Raw genomic sequence first — 24,119 nt, 5'->3', positions numbered from 1 at the left:
TAAGACCACACTCTTCATGCTCTTAATTAGATATCCATTATTTAGGATGTTTTTATCAAACAGTCACAATCTTTTGGTTTAAAATAGTGAGATTGGTATCTAAGATCTTCTAGATTCTAAAATGGTACATTTTCATATTTTGTTTGAACATGTTTAATAAGTTATATAATTTATGATCTGAATTGATTGGGTTTATACTTCTTTTGTAGTTGCTGAATCATTTTACCTTCAGAAGAATTGGAAATTTGCCAAACTACCAGTGCAGTTTACCGAGTTGTGTAAAGAGGTGAATAATTTATGAATATGTAAAAGTATGTAGGTGAGAAAAAAAATAAGAGACTACTTTTATTGCAAATAAAGCACATTTCTGTTTTTTAAGATCAGTTCAGATATTTTTCCAAATCAAAAGATTTTGAAAGGCAAATGCATATAAAATTAAAGAGCACAAATAAACTAAGACCCTTAAAGTAGGGTAACAAAGTTGACATTTGCTATTTTGCTATAATGGGAAATAAATCCAATAATAGAAGACAGTCATGTTAAAAGATAATTTTAAGTTTTGTTTTCTTTTGTTCTTTGTGATGAAGCAATAGGGAAAAGGGACTACAATGTAACTATAATGAATTTTGCACTCAGCAATGCCTCTGGTAATGGTCGGTAGCACAGGAAGAACAACTTGCCATTGCCCTCATAACCAATTTAGTTGTACAGAGAAAAAACTTATCTGTAAAAATTTGGTTTACTTTTCAAGTTAAAATGTATAGAGATAAATTTGTCTGAAATAAGTATACTTTTGATAGATAGATAGTTTATTCTCATAAAACCATGCAAGTACAAAGGTTACAGAGGCGATAAAAACATGCATACAAAATATTAGATGTGATAACATAATAAATAAAATAAAATGTTAAAAAATAAAATAAATAAAAATAGATAAAAATAAACAAAATATATACACACATAAATAAAGTAAATAAACATGTTAAAAGAAATATTTTTAGTGTTTAAATATGTGTACATAAGTCTAGTTCCCATCTCCCATTGTGAGCTAATTGACAAATAGACATATGAGCTGTGTCGGATAGAAATCGACCTTATGCAAGTGCACATATACATGTACCTGAATAAAAGTTTGATTAATTCAAAGACGAAATAATAGATGAATTTTGGTCTGTTTTGTAGGGTTCTTTTATCAACTCATATTTCAGACACTTACAGACTTTGCATATAGATGTTTTCCACCCAAAATTAAGTTAACAGATGTATTGATATTCATTTGCATAAGGCTGATTTCTATACGAGGCAGCTCATATGTCGATCACTGTTCATCTTTATGTTCTGTACAAGTTTCTTGACTATAAGTTATTTTTCTGGGGAAAAAAAGCAGCAGTTGAACACTAAATTTTAAGCCCTGTTTATGATAGTAAACGGGGAGGGGGAGCGTTATGTTTTCTGGTGTGTGTGACTACCGTCAGCTGTGTGTTTGTCTGTTCTATATCAGGTTAAATATTTTGGTTTAAGTTAGTTTACTATGCAATCTTGGTCACATCAACTGAAAACTAAGTTCTTATGTTCATTTTGATGTGAACTTTCTAAAAATATATGCCAAATACGAATTTGCACCCAGATTTTGATTAAATGTTTGGTTTAATGCAGGTTAAAGGTAATTTACCATGAATTTTTGGTCACTTCAACTCGAAACTTAATACATATGTTCATTAGGAAGTGTGAACTGCCAAATTACAGTTTTCAATAAGATTTCATGGTTCACTTGACATGCAAATGTGATGGTCTGAGCAGGGCAAGGTGTCCTATGTACGCATATGCTTCTTCTTATTTAATTTAGAATTTCAAAAACAATATCTGTAAAGCCATTTGTAGTTGCTATGAAATCAGAGAGAAAAAGTTTTGTAACCTTGCTTTTCTTCATGCTTCTAAAGAACCTATAAAATTTATATCTGGTAGTATATACATTTTGTAAATGTGTCAATTCATTTATTGTGTCAAATTTCCTGTTCTGTATACTAAAAATTGATTGCAGATTCTATTGCTTTTGGATATAGTAGATGTGTTGGAGATGCTGAAGCAGACATTAGATTCATCAGACGTAAATTGGTATCATTACTGTGCATTCTGGTCTGTATTCATTATCTGTACCCCGAAGTCAAGAAGTCTTACTGAAGGTACGGAAAATAAAAAGAACTTGTATTGAGAAATCTCCTAGAAGATCACTGCTTAAACTCCTTATACCTGATAAAGGCCATTTTGAATAGTTAGGGAAATCATACAATACCTGAAGTTTACTATATCGCATGAATGAATATATTTTCATGTATTGAAAATTAGATGCAATCCATGTGTTAAATGATGAGAAATCATAAAGAAACAAAACTCAAAATTAATTATACATATGCCTCATGGCTGCATGATTTTTTTAACTGGATGTATCCATTATAGAATGTGATAAGACCCTCATCAATAAAAAGCAAAATGAATGAAGTCTTTGAAATTAACTAGTTATGGTCCTTGTCTTTTAGCCAAGATTGGATATGTGTAAGAAATCACCTCAGTGGTCTTGTGGTAGTGTGTTCACCTCAAGTGTGGGAGGTTATGGGTTAGAACCCCAGCCGGGTCAAAACAAAAGACTTTAAAATAGGTATTTGGTGCTTCCTCCCTTAGCATGCAGCATTAAGGAATAAGTGCAAAGACTAGTCTGCTTGGAGTCTGAAGAGTTTTGTTAAGGTAGGCTGAAATGTCTTCTTGCGGATTGTTCCATTTGAACTAGCACATTAAAAATCCAGCTGAGTGTGTTGGTCTAGTACAAAGTAGGGTTGATATTCGTATTACATTAACATTTTCTTGTCCTGAATATGCATTTAATCTGCCGCTGAACATTAAACATCCATTCATCATCATCATATGTGTAAGAAATTTTAGCTGTATCATTCTAGTAAATGAAGTTACTTAAGCCTGTTGTAGTATCACTTGGTTTCAAGGAAGATGTGAAGTGCATAAATATTTCAGATGTCTTGCTTGAACTATTGAAGATAGCCTTTGAAGAATCCAGGTCAGACCATATTTTGAAAGTATTTTTGATTAGTCGGCAATGTTGTTATGAAGGATCAAATGTCTTTCAGTCATATCAAGACTGGTTTCTGGTAAGTCATGCTGCTTAATACCATAGTTTTAAATCAAAAGCATATTTTAAGATATGTATACATGATTTTTATATCATTTGAAAAAAAGAATCAGAATAAGTTGATCAGCTAATGTCAGATTCCACTTATATTGCAATTTGTATCCCTTTAGTACACATTTCTGAACAATTCTGTGAAGTTTTAGCCATATCTGAAATAAAATAAGCTCATTTTAATACTTTTAGGTAGCAATGTTTATAACTGTTCAATATCCTTTTTAAGGAAGAAAAAAACACAATAAGCATATGTTATAAATTTACATTTTAAACATTTGTTTTAACTTTTATTGGTATAACTGCAATTCATAAGCCTCTTCTACCTTACAGACTTTCTACAAATCCTCATTTTTTGTTGATAAATCATGTAAATATAGTGTTTTTCACTTAAAAACTATCAGATTTAAGAAATTTTTCTACCCTGATAGTCTTGTTTTCTATTATATTTTTTTTTTATTGAATAAATATCTCTAATATATGTTCATTACTGTAAAGATTAGTCACAGACCTTTCCAAAACTAGTCTTGTTTTCAAAATCCATCAAGGAATAGGAGTTTTAGAGGTTTTTTTTGTATGTGTGTTGAAAGTGGGAAAAATGGGTTATTTCTTTGGTGAAGAGTACATTGTGACGTCATTGTTTTTGTGACATCATTGCATTATGACATCATAATTTAGAGTTGTACACATCTTACAGAGCGTATTGACATTTAAACATACCACACACAGCATCATACATGCAAATTAACACACATGTATTGCATACAAATTTATTTTTCCTATCATGCACACATTCATTGATACAACATACAAGGAAATAAAATTAAATTAAATCATGTCCATTTTTACTTCCATTTGCAACTATTTCAGTTCTGTTAGCTTTTTATTTTAATTTTGATATCCTAATTTTATAATTTTGTAGTTTTTGTTTGATTGGTTTGGTTTTTATATTGAAGATTTCTTTTAAAGCATGCTTACTTTAGTTGGTTCATGTGGTTTGAATGTCCCAATTTCCTGACACAGTTAAAAATACATTTGTAAACAACAAGAGTTACTCCCCCTCCTATGTCAATAAAAGGTAAACACTCGGGAAACAAGCCGTAAAATGTGTTACCTCATGTTAATATAAACATGCATGTTTGTTTCAGTGTCTTGGAGGGTGAGAGGGAGGGCTTTTATCCCATTTTCATTTTTTACCCCCCCTCCTATGTCAATAAAAGGTAAACACTCGGGAAACAAGCCGTAAAATGTGTTACCTCATGTTAATATAAACATGCATGTTTGTTTCAGTGTCTTGGAGGGTGAGAGGGAGGGCTTTTATCCCATTTTCATTTTTTTAGCAGTGTAAGAAACTTGTATTTGAGTAAATGATTCATGCATAGTGAAGTGTGCAATATGTCACCTCGGAGACAGAATTAAAAATAGAACAAACCACAGTTTAAGATGCAACATGCAGTTAGGATATGTTGTGCCATGCAGTTCATGAGTGGTGCATTTTTGTGAAGTTACACAGACCTTACGGTGGTTATTTAAATCATGGGGCTCAAAAATTATATGGTCAGCATTAACACACAAGGCATTATGGCAGAGGTGCGAGGCATCTGAATTTCTATCAATGTCAATTGTTTTTAACTGTAACATTTTTGCCAAGCGTGCAACATTCATAATGTCCTTTTTCCATTTGGATAAGCCACATTTAGCATCCCTAAAATATAATTTCTTTTCCTCTGAATGGCCCCTGTCCAGATTTTACATGACCCATTTTCTGCATCAATGCTATTTAACAACAAAACATTAGTATATTTTTGATAAAAATCAAAAGTTTGGGAAGCCATTTTGTATTGTTTTGATTAATTAGCACTAAAAGAGTGTAACTGACCTTGATTTCAGCAGCTATCATCCTAAATTGTGGTCACTGAGCCATGAAACACTCCATCACCTTTGAAATTCAAGGCCACAAATTGGGGCAATATGCGTAATAGATTCTCCATAGGCGGTAATGTTAACGTTTTCTTCTGTTGCTCAGGCCATATTGTAAACTTGGATATGTATGATGGCTCATTTTGAAGCTGAGACACTTGCACATATGTGGTGCGATTTTCGGGGTGGCAAGTGTGATTCGTTTTCCCGTCAAGTGCCCAACGAAAGATAGTGAAAAATGTCACTCTCCTCAGGAAATAATCCCAAAATTCTAACCATAAAAATCATTAAAAAATATGTCCTTTGTAATTATTTGTTCAGGTTTATTTTTTTATACTTTTTTTCACATCACATCAGCTCTATAAAACAACAGTCCTAGTTCATTTATGTCAATTTTTAAAATCACAGCTTCCACAATTGTATGGCGGACTAATTTTTTAATGAGAGTCATAAATCTGTGTTCCTCATCTCAAGGTCCATTAGGGATATTGACCCATCTGCAGTGTACTTAAAATTGCCATCACTTTGAACAGGAACATCATGAAGGTCTTTCATAATTACAATTGAATTGCATTTTTGCACATCTTTAAAACTATGTTTTGATTGATATAATTTATTTCACAGAATTCTCGGATCTGCCATATGATGTATATAATCAGGTTAAATATATATTTTCCATTTTTCAGAATTTGTTTGGTGACAGCCAAAGGTCCATAGCAAATTCAAAGAAGACATTTACATGCTTGATGAAGGTGTTGACAGATCTGGTACCATATGATCAGCCATCTTGTTTAAAGGTTCATATTTTGAGACCACCATTTATACCTTCAAAGTGTAAAGAGCTACTATCAGATTACATTGTCCTTGGAAAGACTAGATTAGCTGATCTGAAGGTATATTTTGTTTTTTAACTATGCTTTAGATTTTAGTTGTCAAAAGACTTTAAAAAACTTGATAAAGAAGGTCACATAAAAAATTTAAAAAGTTTGAACTTTACTTTAAACTTAAATTGTTGTAATGTTTTGAAATTTGTTGTTTAATTCCAAAGATAGGAACCTAATCTATTGTTGATTTACGATTTTATATGTTTTGCTTAAATATAATGTGAAGTTTATTTTACACTTTCCTTTAAGGAACCATTAGAACAAGTTGGAATGTTTGACACAACAAGTGGATCATCTTCTTCAAAGGTAAGGCTTTATACAGGATATAATGAATTTTGTACAAAGGTAGGTTGTTGAAAAAAACATATGGACTTCATAAGTTTTCCATTTCCCAATGCTTTGTTGCATTTTGGGTATCCAAACTTCGAACATTAAGTTTTTTTCTGAATCAATGTGATGTTTGCAGCAGAATTGGTATCTATTTTTTATCAGCAACTTTTAAATGAAAGTGGGATTTCATTTTCTAGTAGGACAGATTCCATATTCCATTTTTGTCTCACCTTGATGGAGTCAAAAAGCGAGAAACAGGTATGCTGTTTCCGGCATCGGTGGCGTCAACAATGTATTAGTTTGTGATTAGGTCTAGTTTATGGTGAACCACAAGTGGTAGGTCAATGATATTTGGTATGCATTTGTATTAGCATTGGCACATCTTATTCCCATGGAGATTATTTGGCCCTGCCCCCTCAGTCATGGTCTATTGACTATGAAACTTTTGCTTAGTTAACATGTATTAGTTTGTGATTAGGTCAGTGTATGGGAATCACTAGTGGTAGGTCAGTGATATTTGGTATGCAGTTGTATAAGCATTGGCATATCTCATTTCCATGGAGATTATTTGGTTCCGCCCCCCTAGTCATGGTCTATTGACTTTGAAAATTTGTACATGTATTAGTTTGTGATTAGGTCAGTTCAAGGGGAACCATTAGTGGTAGGCCAATGTTAATTGGGATTCAGTCGTATAAGCATTAGCACATCTCATTTCCATGGAGAATATTTGGCCCGCCCCTTCAGTCATGGTCTATTGACTTTGAAACTTTTGCTTAGTTTACATGTATTAGTTTGTGATTAGATCAGTTTAAGATGAACTGCTAATGTTAAGTCAATGATATTTGGTATGCATATTAGTTGGCATTTGCATGGTTTACAAGTTAATGTTTGTGTTTAGGTTTGTTTAAAAGGAACGACTTATAATAAGTCAATGGTATTTTGGTATGCAGTTGTATTACCATTGTCACATCTCATTTCCATGGAGATTGTTTAGCCATGTACCTTCAGTCATGGTTCTTCGACTTTAAATATTTGCATAACTTACATGTTAAAGTATTGCTATTTTAATTTCAACATTTGCATTATGAAAATTACAAAAAGGCGAGACATCTCTGTGATAAGTTTATTTTTTTTTTGCTTTTATGTCAACTTCTTAGCAACTATGCATGAACTCAACAATACATTTAAAAATGATATGTTCATTAGACCATGGCATTGACCTCGTTTTTACATATCAGTGGTTAGGCTTGATTTTGGATTTTCTGATAGGTCAATAATTGTTTGTAAATTCATTTAAGTAATGAGTTCAAAACCTGTTTGTAGCAAAGTTTGTTTGACTCTGATCTTATTTGACTAGGAAGAGCAGTTTAGAGCAGTTGTTTTCCTGCCTAAGGTCTTATAGTGGGAGTATCATTTGTGATCATTAGCTCTCAGTTCCAATTTTTTATGTTAGAAGATGTACAAATATTTTGTACTCAATAAGCCTTATTTAAGTATAAATTTTATTGATCAATTTTCTATCTTTTTAAATTTCAGAATCAGATAGAAGAAGATGTTCAGAAAGCATTGGCAGGATTTGAAACCAATAACAAAATGCCATCAGCAGTGATGGAAGCCAGGTATAATTCATTATTTGTTTTGTATTGCCTTAATTATAGGATGACATACATAATCCATAATGTTGTTGCCATTTTGAACTGTAAATGTGCTTAAATTTATATTGCGGAGATGAGGTTATGAGGCAAAATAAGGAAAAAATATTTTCTTGTTCCATAATGCACCATTTGAGAGGTTCTTGCCAAGAAGTAGTTTCTCAATTTTCACTATGAACTCAGTTATTCGTTAATGCATTTGATTTTATATGCAATAATTGAAAATATTAAGTAGGTCAGTACCTGCAAAGATACTGAATTTGATGTCTTTTTTCCCAATTATCCAAGCACTAAGCACACCAAGTAGGTAAGTGAAAATTGCTTCTAGACAAGAACCGCTGTCTATCCATTTAAGATTGTTTGGCTTGTGAGATATGAAAATCATATTCATTTTACTATTTTATGTCTGTGAAATGTATAAGAGAGCCACAGCAATGTATTATTTGATTTGGAATCAGTAAAAACCTTTATGGTGTAGGATTGATAATTTATTTCAACTGAATGATAGTGTTTAACATAGCAAAGCAGGATATTTTAAGTGGTTTCTTATCCTATTTGAAATATTTTTGAGGCTAATATTTTTAAAAGAGATAACTGGATTGTATTTGAACACCTTAGATGTATTGCAAATTCAGTTTTCTGGGAACATTTTATGAGCTGGAAAACAAACAACTGCAACACCAAATTTTTAGATATACCTCTGAAAGAACTTTTAAAATGCATATTATTAGGTCAATGTCAGAAAAATATCGACTTTTTTTCAATGAAGCTTAGAAACTGGGGAAGGGCGTTGTTTACAGAACCCTTCAACAGTGTCATGCTGAATACAAAAAAGTTGATATTTTTCTGACATTGGCTTATATTGTTTTTATACTGCAGCTTAAAATTGCTACATGTTTATTACAATGAAAATACAAAACTGAAACTTATTTTCCATCTCTGAAAGAGCTCTAGATTGTGAAAAAGAGATGTGATATATGAAATTGACATTGCACCAAACATCTCTTTATTACTATATTTGATTGATAAAGATAACAGCAAGTTTTCTAGTATAGATTACTATTATATCAGTGGTAATGTGTCACCTGAATCAAGAATGGTATTGAATATATCTGGAAATGTTGTCTGCATCTGTGCAATGATGTTATTGATGTTATTATACCCCACGCAACGAGTTGCGGAGGGTATAATGTTTTTGACCCGTCCATCCGTCTGTCCGTCCGTCTGTCTGTCCGTCTGTCAGTCCGTCCGTCCGTCAGTCCTGTTTCTAGTCATCGCAACTCCTCTCTTTCCACACAACAGAATTTCACGAAACATTTTTAGATAATAAGGACATACTATGTAGTTGTGCATATCGACAGGAAATTACGATTCAATTTTTTTTCTAGGAGTTACCCCCCTTTGAACTTATTTACTTAAATGTACTACTGCAACAGTTTGTCATCTCAACTCCTCTGAAACCACACAACAAAATTTCATGAAACTTTGTAGATAATAAGGACATACTATGTAGATGTGCAAATCGACAGGAAATTACGATTCAATTTTTTTTCCAGGAGTTACGCCCCTTTGAACTTATTTGCCCAATATACTACTGCAACCTTTTGTCATCGCAACTCCTCTCAAACCACACAATAGAATTTCATGAAACCTTTTCAGATAATAAGGACATACTACGTAGATGTGCATATCGACAGGAAATTACGATTCAATTTTTTTTCTAGGAGTTACACCCCTTTGAACTTATTTGCTTCAATATACCTCTGCAACAGTTTGTCATCGCAACTCCTCTGAAACCACACAACAGAATTTCATGAAACTTTGTAGATAATAAGGACATACTAGGTAGATGTGCATATCGACAGGAAATTATGATTCAATTTTTTTTCTAGGAGTTACGCCCCTTTGAACTTATTTACTTTAATGTACTACTGCAACAGTTTGTCATCTCAACTCCTCTGAAACCACACAACAAAATTTCATGAAACTTTGTAGATAAGAAGGACATACTACGTAGATGTGCATATTGACAGGAAATTACGATTCATTTTTTTCCCAGGAGTTACGCCCCTTTGAACTTATTTGCCCAATATACTACTGCAACCTTTTGTCATCGCAACTCCTCTCAAACCACACAATAGAATTTCATGAAACCTTTTCAGATAATAAGGACATACTATGTAGATGTGCATATCGACAGGAAATTACGATTCAATTTTTTTTCTAGAAGTTACGCCCCTTTGAACTTATTTGCTTCAATATACCTCTGCAACAGTTTGTCATCGCAACTCCCCTGAAACAACACAACAGAATTTCATGAAACTTTGTAGATAATAAGGAAATACTATGTAGATGTGCATATCGACAGGAAATTATGATTCAATTTTTTTTTCTTATACAATTTTTTTTTCTTACAGTTATTTTATTTCTCCAGTGACAATGTGGGGACGTGGGGTATGTGAGCGCGCTCACTAATGTTCTTTAATTTGTTTATCTTCTTATTACTTTATTGTTATTTAATCCGAATAGATTTATTAAAGAATATTGTATTGAATATGAATTCTAGTAAAACATTGTTTTTGTTTCATTGGACAACTTTAAATATGTCATATCATCAAGTTGATGCTTTGTGTAATTTGGAATACTTTGAACATACATGGCATCACTTTATCTATCAAATGAGCCGAACCAAAATGTTGCTCATGATTGTTAAACCAAATTGCAAACGTTCATGATTGTTAAAATCAAATTGCAACCATAGATTTTTGCTGGCTGATATTGAAGTACAAGAAAATTATTAATACATATAAAATCACTTTATTTTCAGCATTTTTAGGAAGTCCTACTTTATTGGAAAATTTATTCCTGCATTATTGAAACCAAGACCAGTAAGTTTATAGCTTAATGTATATATATGTAAATGTTTGAGAAAACTTTTTGTCCCCCACGTAATGTGTTGCGAGGGACATGGAAACACCGTCCTTTTGTCCGGTCTTGTTACCGCTCTCACAGGTGCAATTCTTGCCAGATTTTTATAAAACTTATACTATAGGTTAATATCAGCAATATCTCGGACAAGTTCTATAATGGTGGACGATCAACTTTTTTTAAAAGAGTTATGCCCCTTGGAAATATAAAATATGTGCAACGCGCAGGGATTTTCCTACCCTTTTTCAAATGGGGCCTGGGCCCTAGGCAATTGGGAAAAATGTGTCGTATAACGTATGAATTGGGAAAAAATAAATCATTGTGTTTCAACATATTTTAAGGATGTAGATATAAGAAGATGTGGTATGAGTGCCAATGAGACAACTCTCCATCCAAGTCACAATTTGTACATGTTATTTATTATTTTAAAATTCCAATTTTCAAACATATCAACTCAGTCATACAACCCTGGGATTTATTGCAAGTTTTCTTGTCAGTAAGATTTCTCTAACCGACACTTATATGGCATGGTATAATGTTTTCAGTGCTTAGTTCTGAGCTAGAGTCGACAACTGTCACTGATTATGGTCGCACTCAGAGTGGGATTGACGGTCAGTCTCTCTTTGTAAATGAGTAGAGTTTTTTTCAAGTGAATTATGCTCAGATGTTTGGGTAGAAACAAAGTGTTTAGTGTTAGTACTTGGGTTTGTGGTGATTGCTTATGTGCCTTTATCCGCCACAACCACGGCTTCATCCTGTTCTACATCCGTAAAAGTAGAAACATTTTCATTCAAAATATATCAGTCCCTGAAGTATCTTCAGTACTAATTTTGGATGATTTTTTAAAGCTCAAAAAGTTTTTTACAATCAGTGGCATCTTTGCCTTTCTTTTATTTGCGAACATAATATTTTGAATAATGAGAGGACATGTTGTTAAATGTTTGTTTGGGCATGCTCAATTCACAGCAAAAAAAAAAAAATAAACCAAACTGGCAAATCTTTGCTCAGTATGACATTGTCTGTCAAAAAACATTTACGTGTGAGAAAATAATGAAAACCTTTTAGTTTTTCATGTAGGCATGTATTTACAATGTTATTCAGATAATAACACAGCATCATCACTTCATATCATTCCATATTCTTACCGTTAACCACCAGACGTCATCCAAATGCTGAACTAAGCTTACCCATTATTAAAACTGGTTTACGGTCGAAATATGCTAGTTACCTGTCTATATTCAACATTATTACACCGGAACAGTACAACAACCTATATTTTGAACCAAATCATACGAGCAATAAAATTATCAATTACCTTTCCGCTACAACTTGATTGAATTGGGAATTTTACAGGTTTAATTGGGAAAAATTTTAAGTATTTTCTGATTGGGAATGGGGCCGATATTCGGACCTTAAATAAAGGCAGGAAAATCACTGACGCGGGGGACATTGGAACTCTCTTCTTTTATTATTGAACAATGAAATTAAAAGTATGAATGAATCAAGTTTGAAATTGTTTTAAAAACTGTGTGTCTAATGTAAATCAAACTTGACGGGAATGTAACACAGAAAGTTGTCAACCAATGATCCTCAACTATATGATTCATGAGCTATTTAAAGTAAAAATGGTGAAATATTAATATTTTACATTTGCTAGTCACACATTTTTTAAACATAGGAAAGAATTAATGACTTTTTGTGATATATTTTTAGCTACCAGATATTCCAGATGCCAGAATGATTTTTATAGAAGCTCTCCGAAAGTATGTATACAGAAAGCTTGTAATATACTGAAGTTGATTGATTTGTCATCAAATCAGCTTGCACAACATTTAATCTGTGAAGCTTACTTTATCAGATATTATGATAGGGTTTATCAAAGAGTTTTGGGGGTCTCTATAGTGAATTTTAAAGCAGTGTTAGAATGTACATTTGTGTAGGGTTGTAAAAAAAAACAAAAAAAAAAACAAGAGGCATTAAAATGGATCTACTGTAAATTTAATCCATGGAATGTGATAAAAGGCTTGTTTTTCATGGTATTACTATGATGATAGAGAGATGGAATATAAATACTTTGCACACTTAGTTTAATGCTTAAAAGAGAAAATATTAAAACTAAACAGCATGTAATGTTTTGACATTGTTAGGTTATGGTTTTAATGAAAGACACACACAAAAACTAAACAATGCTTTAGATGGGAAAATATTTCTTTTTTAGAAAACTGAATCTACTTCATAATACAAGGTTTTTGAAGTAAATTCTTGTTAAAAAAAATCAACTTAAACCTACCAAAATACAGACAAAATAAAACTAGAAAAAAACAAAAGTAAACGAGTTAAGTGAACAGTGATCAAACTCAGATTTATACTGTTCACGATCATAATGCTAAACAATTTACTGTTTTGTTTGTATTTTTACAATATTCTATTCAGTTGCATCATTCATGTCTGTTCTTCAATGATAACATTTTTTTTTTGAAAGGGTAGAGAAAATTCCACCTAATATGTACAAGACTTACGAAAGTGATTGTAAGAGGGAAGCAACAAACTTGTTACAAGGTATTGAGGATTTTATGTTTTACAAGATTGTTTCCTGTTCTTTTTAAAATGTCAAAATACATTTTGAGAAAAGTATTGAAATGATTATTTCATTTATTTTTTGTTAAAAACAGATTTGTATACACCCTTTTGAAAGGTTTTTTTGTCATTCTGCTACAAATGTTGGAGGCATAAGGTGTTAACTAATCCAGTTGACTTTATCTCTTGGCATCAATCTTTATATTTCATAAGTTAGATGATATTGATACTACATATATATTTACTAGGGATGTCAACCAGTACTCGAGTATTCAAGTATCGTTCGGTTGTACAGATTATCGAATACCAAAACGATACAAAATTAATCTTCTTGAGAACCTCTTTTGGAAAATTAAATAGGCATCACTGATTAAACATACTAGTAAATAAAATACATTATGTTTCGAATGCTTGCGCTAAATTGTCATTTAAAATGCCGCCGAAAAAAACATGGGCTATACCTAGGCTACCACTTTAAACTAAACATGTCTTAGCCATTCCGTCACATCGGTACCGTCAGAGCAAATATTTTCGTCTGCAAGACTAATTTACAAAGTTCCAAAAAAGACTGTGCCCAATAATAGTTGACAAGAAAACATTTTCAAATGAAATAAATTTGTTGCATCCTCTTGTGACCCTCAGTGAATAGTTAAACGTCTAATCCTTATGCCTTTGTAAACATTGAATGTGTTTTCTTAACGATTACCAAACAATTGTTTGATATGGTTTTTCCTTGGTATAATTTTTAAATAGGTGTTCATTAAATTATAATGATTAGATTATTGTTTTGCACTCAATTAGTACTTGAAGGTAATGAGCTATTAATTATGGTGTGTAATTCTTTCTACCAGATACTTATGTAGATGGGTTTTTTTTTGTCCGTTGAACAACATACCACAGAATGTAAAATACGTCTTTTTGTGTTTTTCGTGTTGTAGATATTACCGAGCGAGTACTTGAGTATTGCTCAATAAAACCAACGAGTACTCGATTAGTAATTCTTCACAGAGTTGACATCCCTAATATTTACAGATGCCATGTGTTCTTAAGTTTCTGTCTGGCATATGTTCATTATCTTTGACCTCATTTTCATGGTTCAGGAACTTGTGAAAATTTTTTTTTTTATGAGTAATTGGACAGCGTACTAATGCAACTAATCATTGCAGTATTTAGAAATGACGAAAAATATCAAATTTTTGTGAAATACATCAAATATTTTGATAAGAAAAGCACATATCACTGTTGAAGACCAATTGAGACACAACTGACATCATATATTGTGGTAAGAAAAGCATATATCACTGTTGAAGACCGATTGAGACACAACTGAGTTTATATCAGATTCCTATATGATCTTAACCCCGTTTTTATTGTCTCACCTTGATGGAGTAAAAAAGTGAGACATAGGTATGCTGTTTCCGGCAGCAGGGGCGTCCACAATGTATTAGTCTGTTCATGGTGAACCACTAGTGGTAGGTCAATGATATTTGGTATGCAGTTGTATTAGCATTGGCACATCTCATTACCATGGAGATTATTTGGCCCCGCCTCCTCAGTCAAGGTCTATTGACTTTGAAACTTTGCTTAGTTTACATGTATTAGTTTGTGATTAGGTCAGTTTATGGGGAACCACTAGTGGTAGGTCAATGATATTTTGTATGCAGTTGTATAAGCATTGGCATATCTCATTTCCATGGAGATTATTTAGCCCCGCCCCCTCATTCATGGTCTATTGACTTTGAAACTTTTGCTTAGTTTTCATATATTAGTTTGTGATTAGGTCAGTTTAAGGGGAACCAATTGAGACACAACTGACATCATATATTGTGGTAAGAAAAGCATATATCACTGTTGAAGACCGATTGAGACACAACTGAGTTTATATCAGATTCCTATATGATCTTAACCCCGTTTTTATTGTCTCACCTTGATGGAGTAAAAAAGTGAGACATAGGTATGCTGTTTCCGGCAGCAGGGGCGTCCACAATGTATTAGTCTGTTCATGGTGAACCACTAGTGGTAGGTCAATGATATTTGGTATGCAGTTGTATTAGCATTGGCACATCTCATTACCATGGAGATTATTTGGCCCCGCCTCCTCAGTCAAGGTCTATTGACTTTGAAACTTTGCTTAGTTTACATGTATTAGTTTGTGATTAGGTCAGTTTATGGGGAACCACTAGTGGTAGGTCAATGATATTTTGTATGCAGTTGTATAAGCATTGGCATATCTCATTTCCATGGAGATTATTTAGCCCCGCCCCCTCATTCATGGTCTATTGACTTTGAAACTTTTGCTTAGTTTTCATATATTAGTTTGTGATTAGGTCAGTTTAAGGGGAACCAATTGAGACACAACTGACATCATATATTGTGGTAAGAAAAGCATATATCACTGTTGAAGACCGATTGAGACACAACTGAGTTTATATCAGATTCCTATATGATCTTAACCCCGTTTTTATTGTCTCACCTTGATGGAGTAAAAAAGTGAGACATAGGTATGCTGTTTCCGGCAGCAGGGGCGTCCACAATGTATTAGTCTGTTCATGGTGAACCACTAGAGGTAGGTCAATGATAATTGGTATGCAGTTGTATAAGCATTAGCATATTTTATTTCCATGGAGAATATTTGGTCCCTACTCCTCAGTCATGGTCTATTGACTGAAAATTTTGCTTAGTTTACATGTATTAGTTTGTGATTAGTTCAGTTTAAGATGAACCTCTTATGTTAAGTCAATGATATTTGATATGCAAATGTATTGGCATTTGCAAGTTTCTTTTCCATGGGGATTATATAACCCCACCGCCTAATTATGGTTCATTGACTTTGTAACTTTTACATAGTTTACAAGTTAATGTTTGTGTTTAGGTTTGTTTAAAATACGAATACGAATACGAAAGTTTTATTTTGATTCGGTTAACATATAACAATACAAACATAAGCTCTTAAGAGCTTTTTACCGAATATAAGGTAACACAAACACAACATGCAGACAGGATATATAACAGCACAGGCATATTGAAATACATGCAAAGCACTACTAAAATACATATCTAAAGCCAAAGCTGAAGCACAACTAAAATTTAAGCACAACTAAAATTAAGCACAGATAAAATATAGCACACATGCAAAAATTTAAGGCATAATAACATGTTAGAGCAACTTCTAAAATATGAAAAAGCTTATCTACAAGCAGAACAACAACATTTTGAACCATTCCAAGACTGTATAAGGCTCTTAAATTGAGAAAAACTGTTTTCAGTCCTGAAATGGTCAGTTAGGCTGTTCCACAGAGTAGCAGCTGCAAATTTAAAACTTTTCTTACCAAACTGTGTAGTTTTTACTTGTGGTATATCCAATATATTACTATATCTGAAAGAATATTTACAATCTTTTACATTTATTTACGTTGATGTTTACAAGTGCTTTCTTAGTTTCTAGCGATAATTTTCTATCTTGAGCGAGTAGCATGATATGAAAAATTATCAGTAAAAAAGATCAAAGAAAAAATACACCATAAAAATTCAGAAATTATTGTGAGGTTTTTATTATAAATGCAACTGGGGGAGTATCGCAATAATAAGAACTCGCATTCTGATATCTGATACCTACATAAACACGCAGATTTTCTTGAAATCGCAATAAATAATCTCACATTTTTGTCCATTCCTCAAAATTTGCAATAATAAATGCACGCAATAATTTCTGAATTTACAGTAGCAATATCAAATTTTATTGAATATTCTTCAGGTGTTTTTATGGAGATAGATGACGATGAAGATGATGATGTAGAAATGACAATGACAAAAATGGAACAGTTTGATCACAGGTTAAAACAGATGATAGATAAAATTATCAATAAACAATGGCAGAAACATTGTAAGAATTAGCATTGTAAAGCAAGGGATGTTAATAAATTTTTGTCACAGAGAAAATTACCATATACATGTATATGTCATGATGTATAGCGGATGGGTAGATGATTGGTTGGCTGCTCAGCTTATTTGAATAACATAAAAAATGCTATATTTTTGTTTTTTAAGCACACTTATTCTGCAGGTGATTTCAAAAGAGTATTGAAGTATAGGTAATACAGCACCATATTAATTCCTAGTTCTTCTGACTCCTGTTGAAAATGAGGGGCAAGTGAGCAAAAGTTTCTATTTCTATTTTTATCTCTAAAATTTGATTTTTCAGGGGCCAAAGAAATTTCTACTTCAAGCGACAATATTTTTTTTGTGATATTTTAAAACAAATTTTAATACAAAATGATTGAAATGATTTATATTCAAGTGAGCAGCATGGTTTTTAATAATTTTTTTCATAAAATAAATGGAAAGATTTTGTTCAAGCAAGCAATTAAAGCTTATTTGTACTTTATATTTATTTGTATATATCTTAGTCTTAAGATTATTCTACATAGCTTCTTGGTTCATTTTCAGAGACAAGTCTTTGGGATTTACTTATATTACAATTTTGAACTTTTGAAAGAAAAAACTGTTTATTTCAGTGCCAGAAATGATATCTGTACTTAAAGAAAAGATAAATGTGCTACTTACTAATCCTGAGGAACCAATTTGTAACAGAAATTTACTTTCATTAAACCTGAACACTAAACTAAGCCCACTTCATTTTAAGGTGAGTAAAAATCAGATCATTAAATCTTGGATAAAGAAAAGAATGTTGTTTAATATATTTTTATGCCCCTGCTTACACCATATGTCCGTATGTCCGTCGGTATGTACTTCCCAAAATTGGTTTCTATTCTCTAACTTTAGTTTGCTGTAACCAAATGCTATGAAACTGATACGCAATGCTTATTACCACAAAACACAGATCAAGTTTCGGATTTGGATGGCGTCACTTTTACCATTCTCATGTTATTCTCCTTTATTTCGTTATATGCTAGTAGGGGCATCATCTGTGTCCCATTTACACTTTCTATATTTATTTTTTTATTTTGCATTGATGAGGGTAGTTTGGTGCTGAAAAATTGTATTTATCTTTTACCATGCAAATTGTCTGAAATGTATCGTTCAAACATTAATTTTTTATGTTGATTATGGTTAGACAATTAGGTATTGATTGGCATATACCCCACTTAGCCACTTGCCTCCTAACAACTAGATTTTAGAGTTGGTAGTGAAACCTTACCCTATTTTTTTTCATGAAGTTCCAAAATGTAATTCTGTGTGTTTTACAGGCCAAAATAATGCTAAATAAGAGACCTTCTTCTGTGACTACATTTCATCTGGCTGAAGCCTGGCTTTTAGAATTTAACTGTTTATTTTTTGCTTTTATGAGATGTATCAAGCAAAAGTATGTACCTAAAGTCAGCTTCAGATTTTAAAGTCACAAGTCTTTAAAGTTTATATCATGACATTGTCAATACTTATAAATGATCAGAAACATGAAATTAGTTTTTTTAAAAGATTTGTTTACCTCTTTTTATAGATAGTAAATGGTATACTTAATCTGTTCTGTAAAGTCAGTGAAGCATGTTTGGTTGTGGATCAACCAGACCTGTTCTGGGCAGTTCAATTAGTGGATATGTTGGGAGAATTTACAACTCTTCATCAAACTTTGTTTATAGTAATAATAAGACTAGTAACATATCAGGTATAATATATTAAAACAGATTTGCAAATGTTCATGTCCATTGCAGAAATTCAACTTTAATCTATTTAGACAACTAACCAGTAGTGCAGTATCAGTTACCTCACGATTTCCAACTCTGTCATCTAAATTCCAGAATAGAAAACTATGGTAGGAGCAAATACTTGTAAGAGCCAATTGATGGACTTTTATTTGACTTTTTCTTGATTTGACTTATTGTTTTAGGAAACACTCTTTAATAATAGCTCTGACTTTTTGTAAAATAATTCCTCCTTTGGTATATCTAATTAAAATCATCTTTCAGATCAATAATATGGAATCTCATCACATAGCTGGCCTATCAACACTGCTGACTTTCATTTCAATGAAAAGCCAAATTTTTGGTTTGGTAGAATTTTTGCATTGTATAAGCAGTAACTGCAAAGAAAAACAGTATTTCACAGAAAAAATATGGACCTGTCTTCCTCTTCAGACAGCAGAGCAGATGATATTTGGTCTAAGGTACAAGTCTTTTTTATGCATATGTATATATATATATTTTAGTCATCACTTCGATGTTTCACTAGTTGGCACTTGCTGGTTATTAACAAAGGACCATGAACACATATATTTACTTCTACCTAGAACTAGAAAGGTCAAGTTTTGAATAATATTATGGCATTGAGGAATGATGTTTTTAAGTGGACACGATCTTGGAAAGTAAGGAAGGTCCATATAAAAAACTGGATCTTGATTTGCATATACTTTATGCATACGTTAGGCAATTAGATAAATCAAAAGTAATAGAGGTATGATAGTTTGTGAAAGAATGATTCCAGTTATAATATATGTTATTGTCTGTTATTGTCTAGATCTAGTATGAAGTCATGGAAGTATAATGTCCATATCAGTATATTGAAATGTTTTTATTTTGTTCCAAAATTCTACGAGATTTTCACATTTTTTATTCCAGTGAAAAACTGCAAACGAGGAATAACTCATACAGATAAAAAGTTATAGGCCTTTCATTGAGGGACAGTCCTTGTACTCTTCTAAACTGAATTTATATATAAGCAAATACTTCCTACATATTGCTTAAAGCTACAAGTTCCCTTTCAAGATAATGAAACCCCAGAGTATTTTCTCAGAAGTGATATAAATTATTGTCCTGTAGTAGTAATTTATTATATTTTTTGTAGGTTAATGTCATCTTATTTATTCTGTGTGTTTAATGTTGTGGATAACTCTTGTTTGTTAGAGGAGGATTACAACAGAATATTTCCAAATATTCTAATCCAAAAGGTTTGTAGTAACATGTTAACTTATATAGATATCAAGGAGTGGATTAAAACATGTTTAAAAACCTTATTACAGTGTGTTTAGATTGTACTGAAGTGTTTTTTACCGGACTACCACTTTTGTTTTCATCTACAAAATCATTTCTTTTATAAATTGATCTGTATATGAAATGTTAACCAAAACTGTGCAGGACAGTTGCAAGACATACTGCATTCTGTCTGATCATGATACTCTGTAATGCTTTGTAATTTTTGGTTTCCTGATACAATGTACCATCTTTTGAATCCAGCATCAAATATAAATTTTACTTTCATGGTCTATGTTTTCTCAGTAGAGAGAGAACTCTTGTAATTTTGAGATCACTAGGTCAAAGCTCAGGATCACAGATACTATAAATACATGGACATTTAGTTATCTAAGTAATGTATGAGGTGAAAAACAAATTAGAAATTTTCCTGTTTCTCATTTTGCATATTGTAAAGAACTTGTAAGACTGAAAATGTTTCAACTTAGTCTTACTATACTCAATAAATGCTGAAATGTGATCTTATAAATTCATCCATTTTGTAATTTTTACCTCACCTGGCCCAATTATCTTGAAAACTATAATAGATAAGCTAGAAACTGTCAACAGCAAAAATGATCAGCATTACATGAGCTACAAAAATGCCAATATGACTGAAACCATTGGATAACTCCTTTTAGGAGATGTTGCCCTAAATTGACGATTTTTTTACTAATTAAATAGTTTTTCCCATTATCTTGAAAAATTATAATAGATAGGTTGAGCTGTGCTACTGATCAGCTATACAACCTTGAAAATGTTGTTATGACCAAACAATTGAACGACTTATTGTTGTAGTTATTCCCCTGTAATGACAATTTTGACTAATTTTCCTGTTTTGTCCATTATCTTGAAAACTATAATAGATGGTTAGAAACTGAAAAATTCAAAAATTATCATCAATACAAGATCTTCAAGTATGCCAGTATGACTGAAACCATTTGATGATCTCTTATAGTAGTTATTGCCCTTAAATGATGATTTTTGTCTCGCCTGCGAAAATCACGGTGAGGGAGACATAGGGATTGCTTTTCAGGCGACGGCGTCAACAAAAGTTATTTTGATAGGAACTACTTGTGATAGATCATTTGATATAAAGTTGCATTTCCATTGGTACATATCACTTTGACGACTATTTCGAGGCCGTGTACCCTAGGTCATGGTCCAGTGACTTTGAATTAATTAGCAATTTTCAATGTTAAGTTTTCTGCTTAAGTTAGTTTGATAGGATCTAATTGTGATAGATCATTGATATTTTGTATGAAGTTGCATTACTATCAGTTCATATCAGTTTGACAACTATTTTGAGGCCCTGTCCCCTAGGTTACCGTTAAAAGGCTTGTATAGTCCGCGGTTTTATTCTCCAAAATTGACCCTGACAGCAGGGGTGCGGACTATAGAGTACAATAAGCAAGAAATAAGAGAGAAAATTTCAATTTCGCGATGTGGTTTGTTTACGTTCCGCCATGTTAATTATTGACATTGTAGAGGGCGCTCTTATCATTTTTCAAACCAATAATTTTACCCAATCCATATTAATAAGTTATTTTTATTCAATATCAAATTAATACTGATAAATTTAAAAATTAAATGCTTCATTACAAAATTCTCGTTTCTTTTCAATGCATTGCTAAATATAAACTGGTATCTGCATGAATGAAATCGTACAAAAAGAGTAAAAAAAGACAACCGTAAACCAGCTTACGATGTGTAAACTACAAAACGTAATCGGTTATTATTCGTTCCGTTTTGGTGTTTCCTATTGACAAATATGTTTTGTATTAGCTTAAGACCCTTCAAACATGAATGTGATAGATATATTAAACACTGTTTTACATAAGGAGGGAATCGCTTTACTTTCAAAGTCGTATTATAGTGATATCTATTATGTACGGATTTCTACTCTCACCGGGTTTTTTCATCTTTTACACGTGCTTTTCAAACTTCCGGTTTAAACATACACAAGTTTCTATATTGTTTTTTGTGTGATTTAGACTTATTTTAACCAGCGTGAAGTGTTTTAGAACCATTTACAAGCAGTTTCAGCTTCTGTTTGGTGATGGAAAATAGGTTTTTAAAAGAAAATACCGCAAACGACCACACACGATGTAAAATTACTGGAGTTTCATTAGACCTTTTCTAACAGTTACAAAAAGTTTTTTTACCGGAAATTTCGTGGGGAGAAGGGGGTGCAGACTATGTACCAGTGCAAACTATACAAGCCCGATTACGGTATGGTCCAGTGACTTTGAATTAATTAGCAATTTTCAATGTTAAGTCAGTTTGATAAGAACTACTTGTGATAGGTCAATGATATTTTGTTTAAACTTGCATTACTATCAGTACTTATCAGTTTGACGATTATTTTCAGGCACTGCTCACTAGATAATGGTCCAGTAACTGAATTAATAAACCATGTTGCTGTCCATCAGATTGTCTTTTTCAGAATTTTATGCCGACAGGCAAGACATTCCTTTCGGTCAACAGTTTATTTACATATGTTTTAGTTTTTATCTATTAAATAGATTGGTAGAAACTGAAAACAGCAAAAATGGTCAGCAATACAATCGGTATACGAGTTATTACCCTTAAGTGAATTTTTGGGCTCTTATGAGCCACTTGTTTATAAGACCCCCACTCTTAAGAGAATAGCAATTATATTGGCTGTTTTGGACAGAAGGCGAAACATAGTTTTTTGCTAAATAAAATTGAGAATGGGAAAGGGGAATGCGTCAAAGAGACAACAACCCAGCCAAAGGGCAGAAAACAGTCCAAGGCCACCAATGGGTCTTCAACACAGTGAGAAAATCACACACCCTGAGGCGGGCTTCAAGTGGCCCCTAAACAATAATGTATACTAGTTCAGCTAGTGGACGTCACACTAAACTCCGAAACATATAAATGAACCAAAATTAGAAAACATACAAGACAAACAAAGGCCAAAGGTTCCTGACTTGGGACAGGCACAAAAATGCAGCAGGGTTGAACATGTTTTGTGAGATCTCAACCCTCCCCCTATACCTCTAGCTAATATGGAATAAATAAACACCCTCAATACGCAGTCAGTTAGGAACTACTTGTGATTATAGATAATGATATTTTCTATAAAGTTGCATTACTATCAGTACATATCAGTTAAATGACTGTTTGGAGGCCCTGCCCCTGTATGTCATGATCCAGGAACTTTGAATTAATTATCAATGTTGCTGTTCATCAGATTGTCTCTTTATACGCCCGTCAAAATTTTGACGGGACGTATTATGGTATACAAATGTCCGGCGTTCACATGTTGCACTGTAACTTGAGAACGACTTATCCAAATTTCATGAAACTTAACATAGTTGTTTCTTATGATGGTCAAACGATCTGTATACTTTTTGGTGAAAATAAGATTAAAACTTTTTGAGTTACAGGACTTTGTCAGGGGTTTCATTATTTTTTTAGACTGGAGGTACCTTTGAGATTATAGGGGGAACCAAACTTAAACGGCAAGGGGTCTGGGGGCCGCTTAAGGCCCCCAGTGGGTCCAGGGCTAGCCCTGGTAGGGGGACCAAGGGGGCAAAGCCCCCCGTAAGCTCATGGATTTTAGGGATTTCAGCCTTAATTTTTTGCTTAAAAAAAAAGGGTAAAGTCTGTAATATTTGCTTCAATTTTGGGTAAGTTAACATTGAATTGT

The 24,119-nt window shown here is 32.6% G+C and overlaps 2 protein-coding genes across 3 annotated transcripts in view; one reads left to right on the top strand and one right to left on the bottom strand.

The window, feature by feature from the left end:
- Positions 1-24,119, bottom strand: part of LOC127701157 (cytoplasmic dynein 1 light intermediate chain 2-like) — a 722,868-nt gene that overhangs the window by 67,571 nt on the left and 631,178 nt on the right. The window lies entirely within an intron of this gene.
- The window catches only part of LOC127702736 (Fanconi anemia group A protein-like), a 68,953-nt gene that overhangs the window by 23,584 nt on the left and 21,250 nt on the right, over positions 1-24,119 (top strand). The window contains exons 11-24 of the mRNA XM_052207041.1: positions 210-286; positions 2,042-2,183; positions 3,025-3,158; positions 5,797-6,003; positions 6,244-6,300; positions 7,861-7,943; positions 10,804-10,864; positions 12,618-12,667; positions 13,387-13,463; positions 17,236-17,364; positions 17,996-18,123; positions 18,940-19,104; positions 19,406-19,602; positions 20,280-20,382. Coding sequence (XP_052063001.1) covers positions 210-286; positions 2,042-2,183; positions 3,025-3,158; positions 5,797-6,003; positions 6,244-6,300; positions 7,861-7,943; positions 10,804-10,864; positions 12,618-12,667; positions 13,387-13,463; positions 17,236-17,364; positions 17,996-18,123; positions 18,940-19,104; positions 19,406-19,602; positions 20,280-20,382 — 1,610 coding nt within the window. The remainder of the gene's footprint in view (positions 1-209; positions 287-2,041; positions 2,184-3,024; positions 3,159-5,796; positions 6,004-6,243; positions 6,301-7,860; positions 7,944-10,803; positions 10,865-12,617; positions 12,668-13,386; positions 13,464-17,235; positions 17,365-17,995; positions 18,124-18,939; positions 19,105-19,405; positions 19,603-20,279; positions 20,383-24,119) is intronic.

This window comes from Mytilus californianus, unplaced genomic scaffold (genome assembly GCF_021869535.1).
Source record: "Mytilus californianus isolate M0D057914Y unplaced genomic scaffold, xbMytCali1.0.p SCAF_5, whole genome shotgun sequence".
NCBI classification, from domain to species: Eukaryota; Metazoa; Mollusca; class Bivalvia; order Mytilida; family Mytilidae; genus Mytilus; species Mytilus californianus.
Note: the sequence above shows the minus strand (reverse complement) of the source record. Positions and strands in the feature narration are given on the sequence as shown.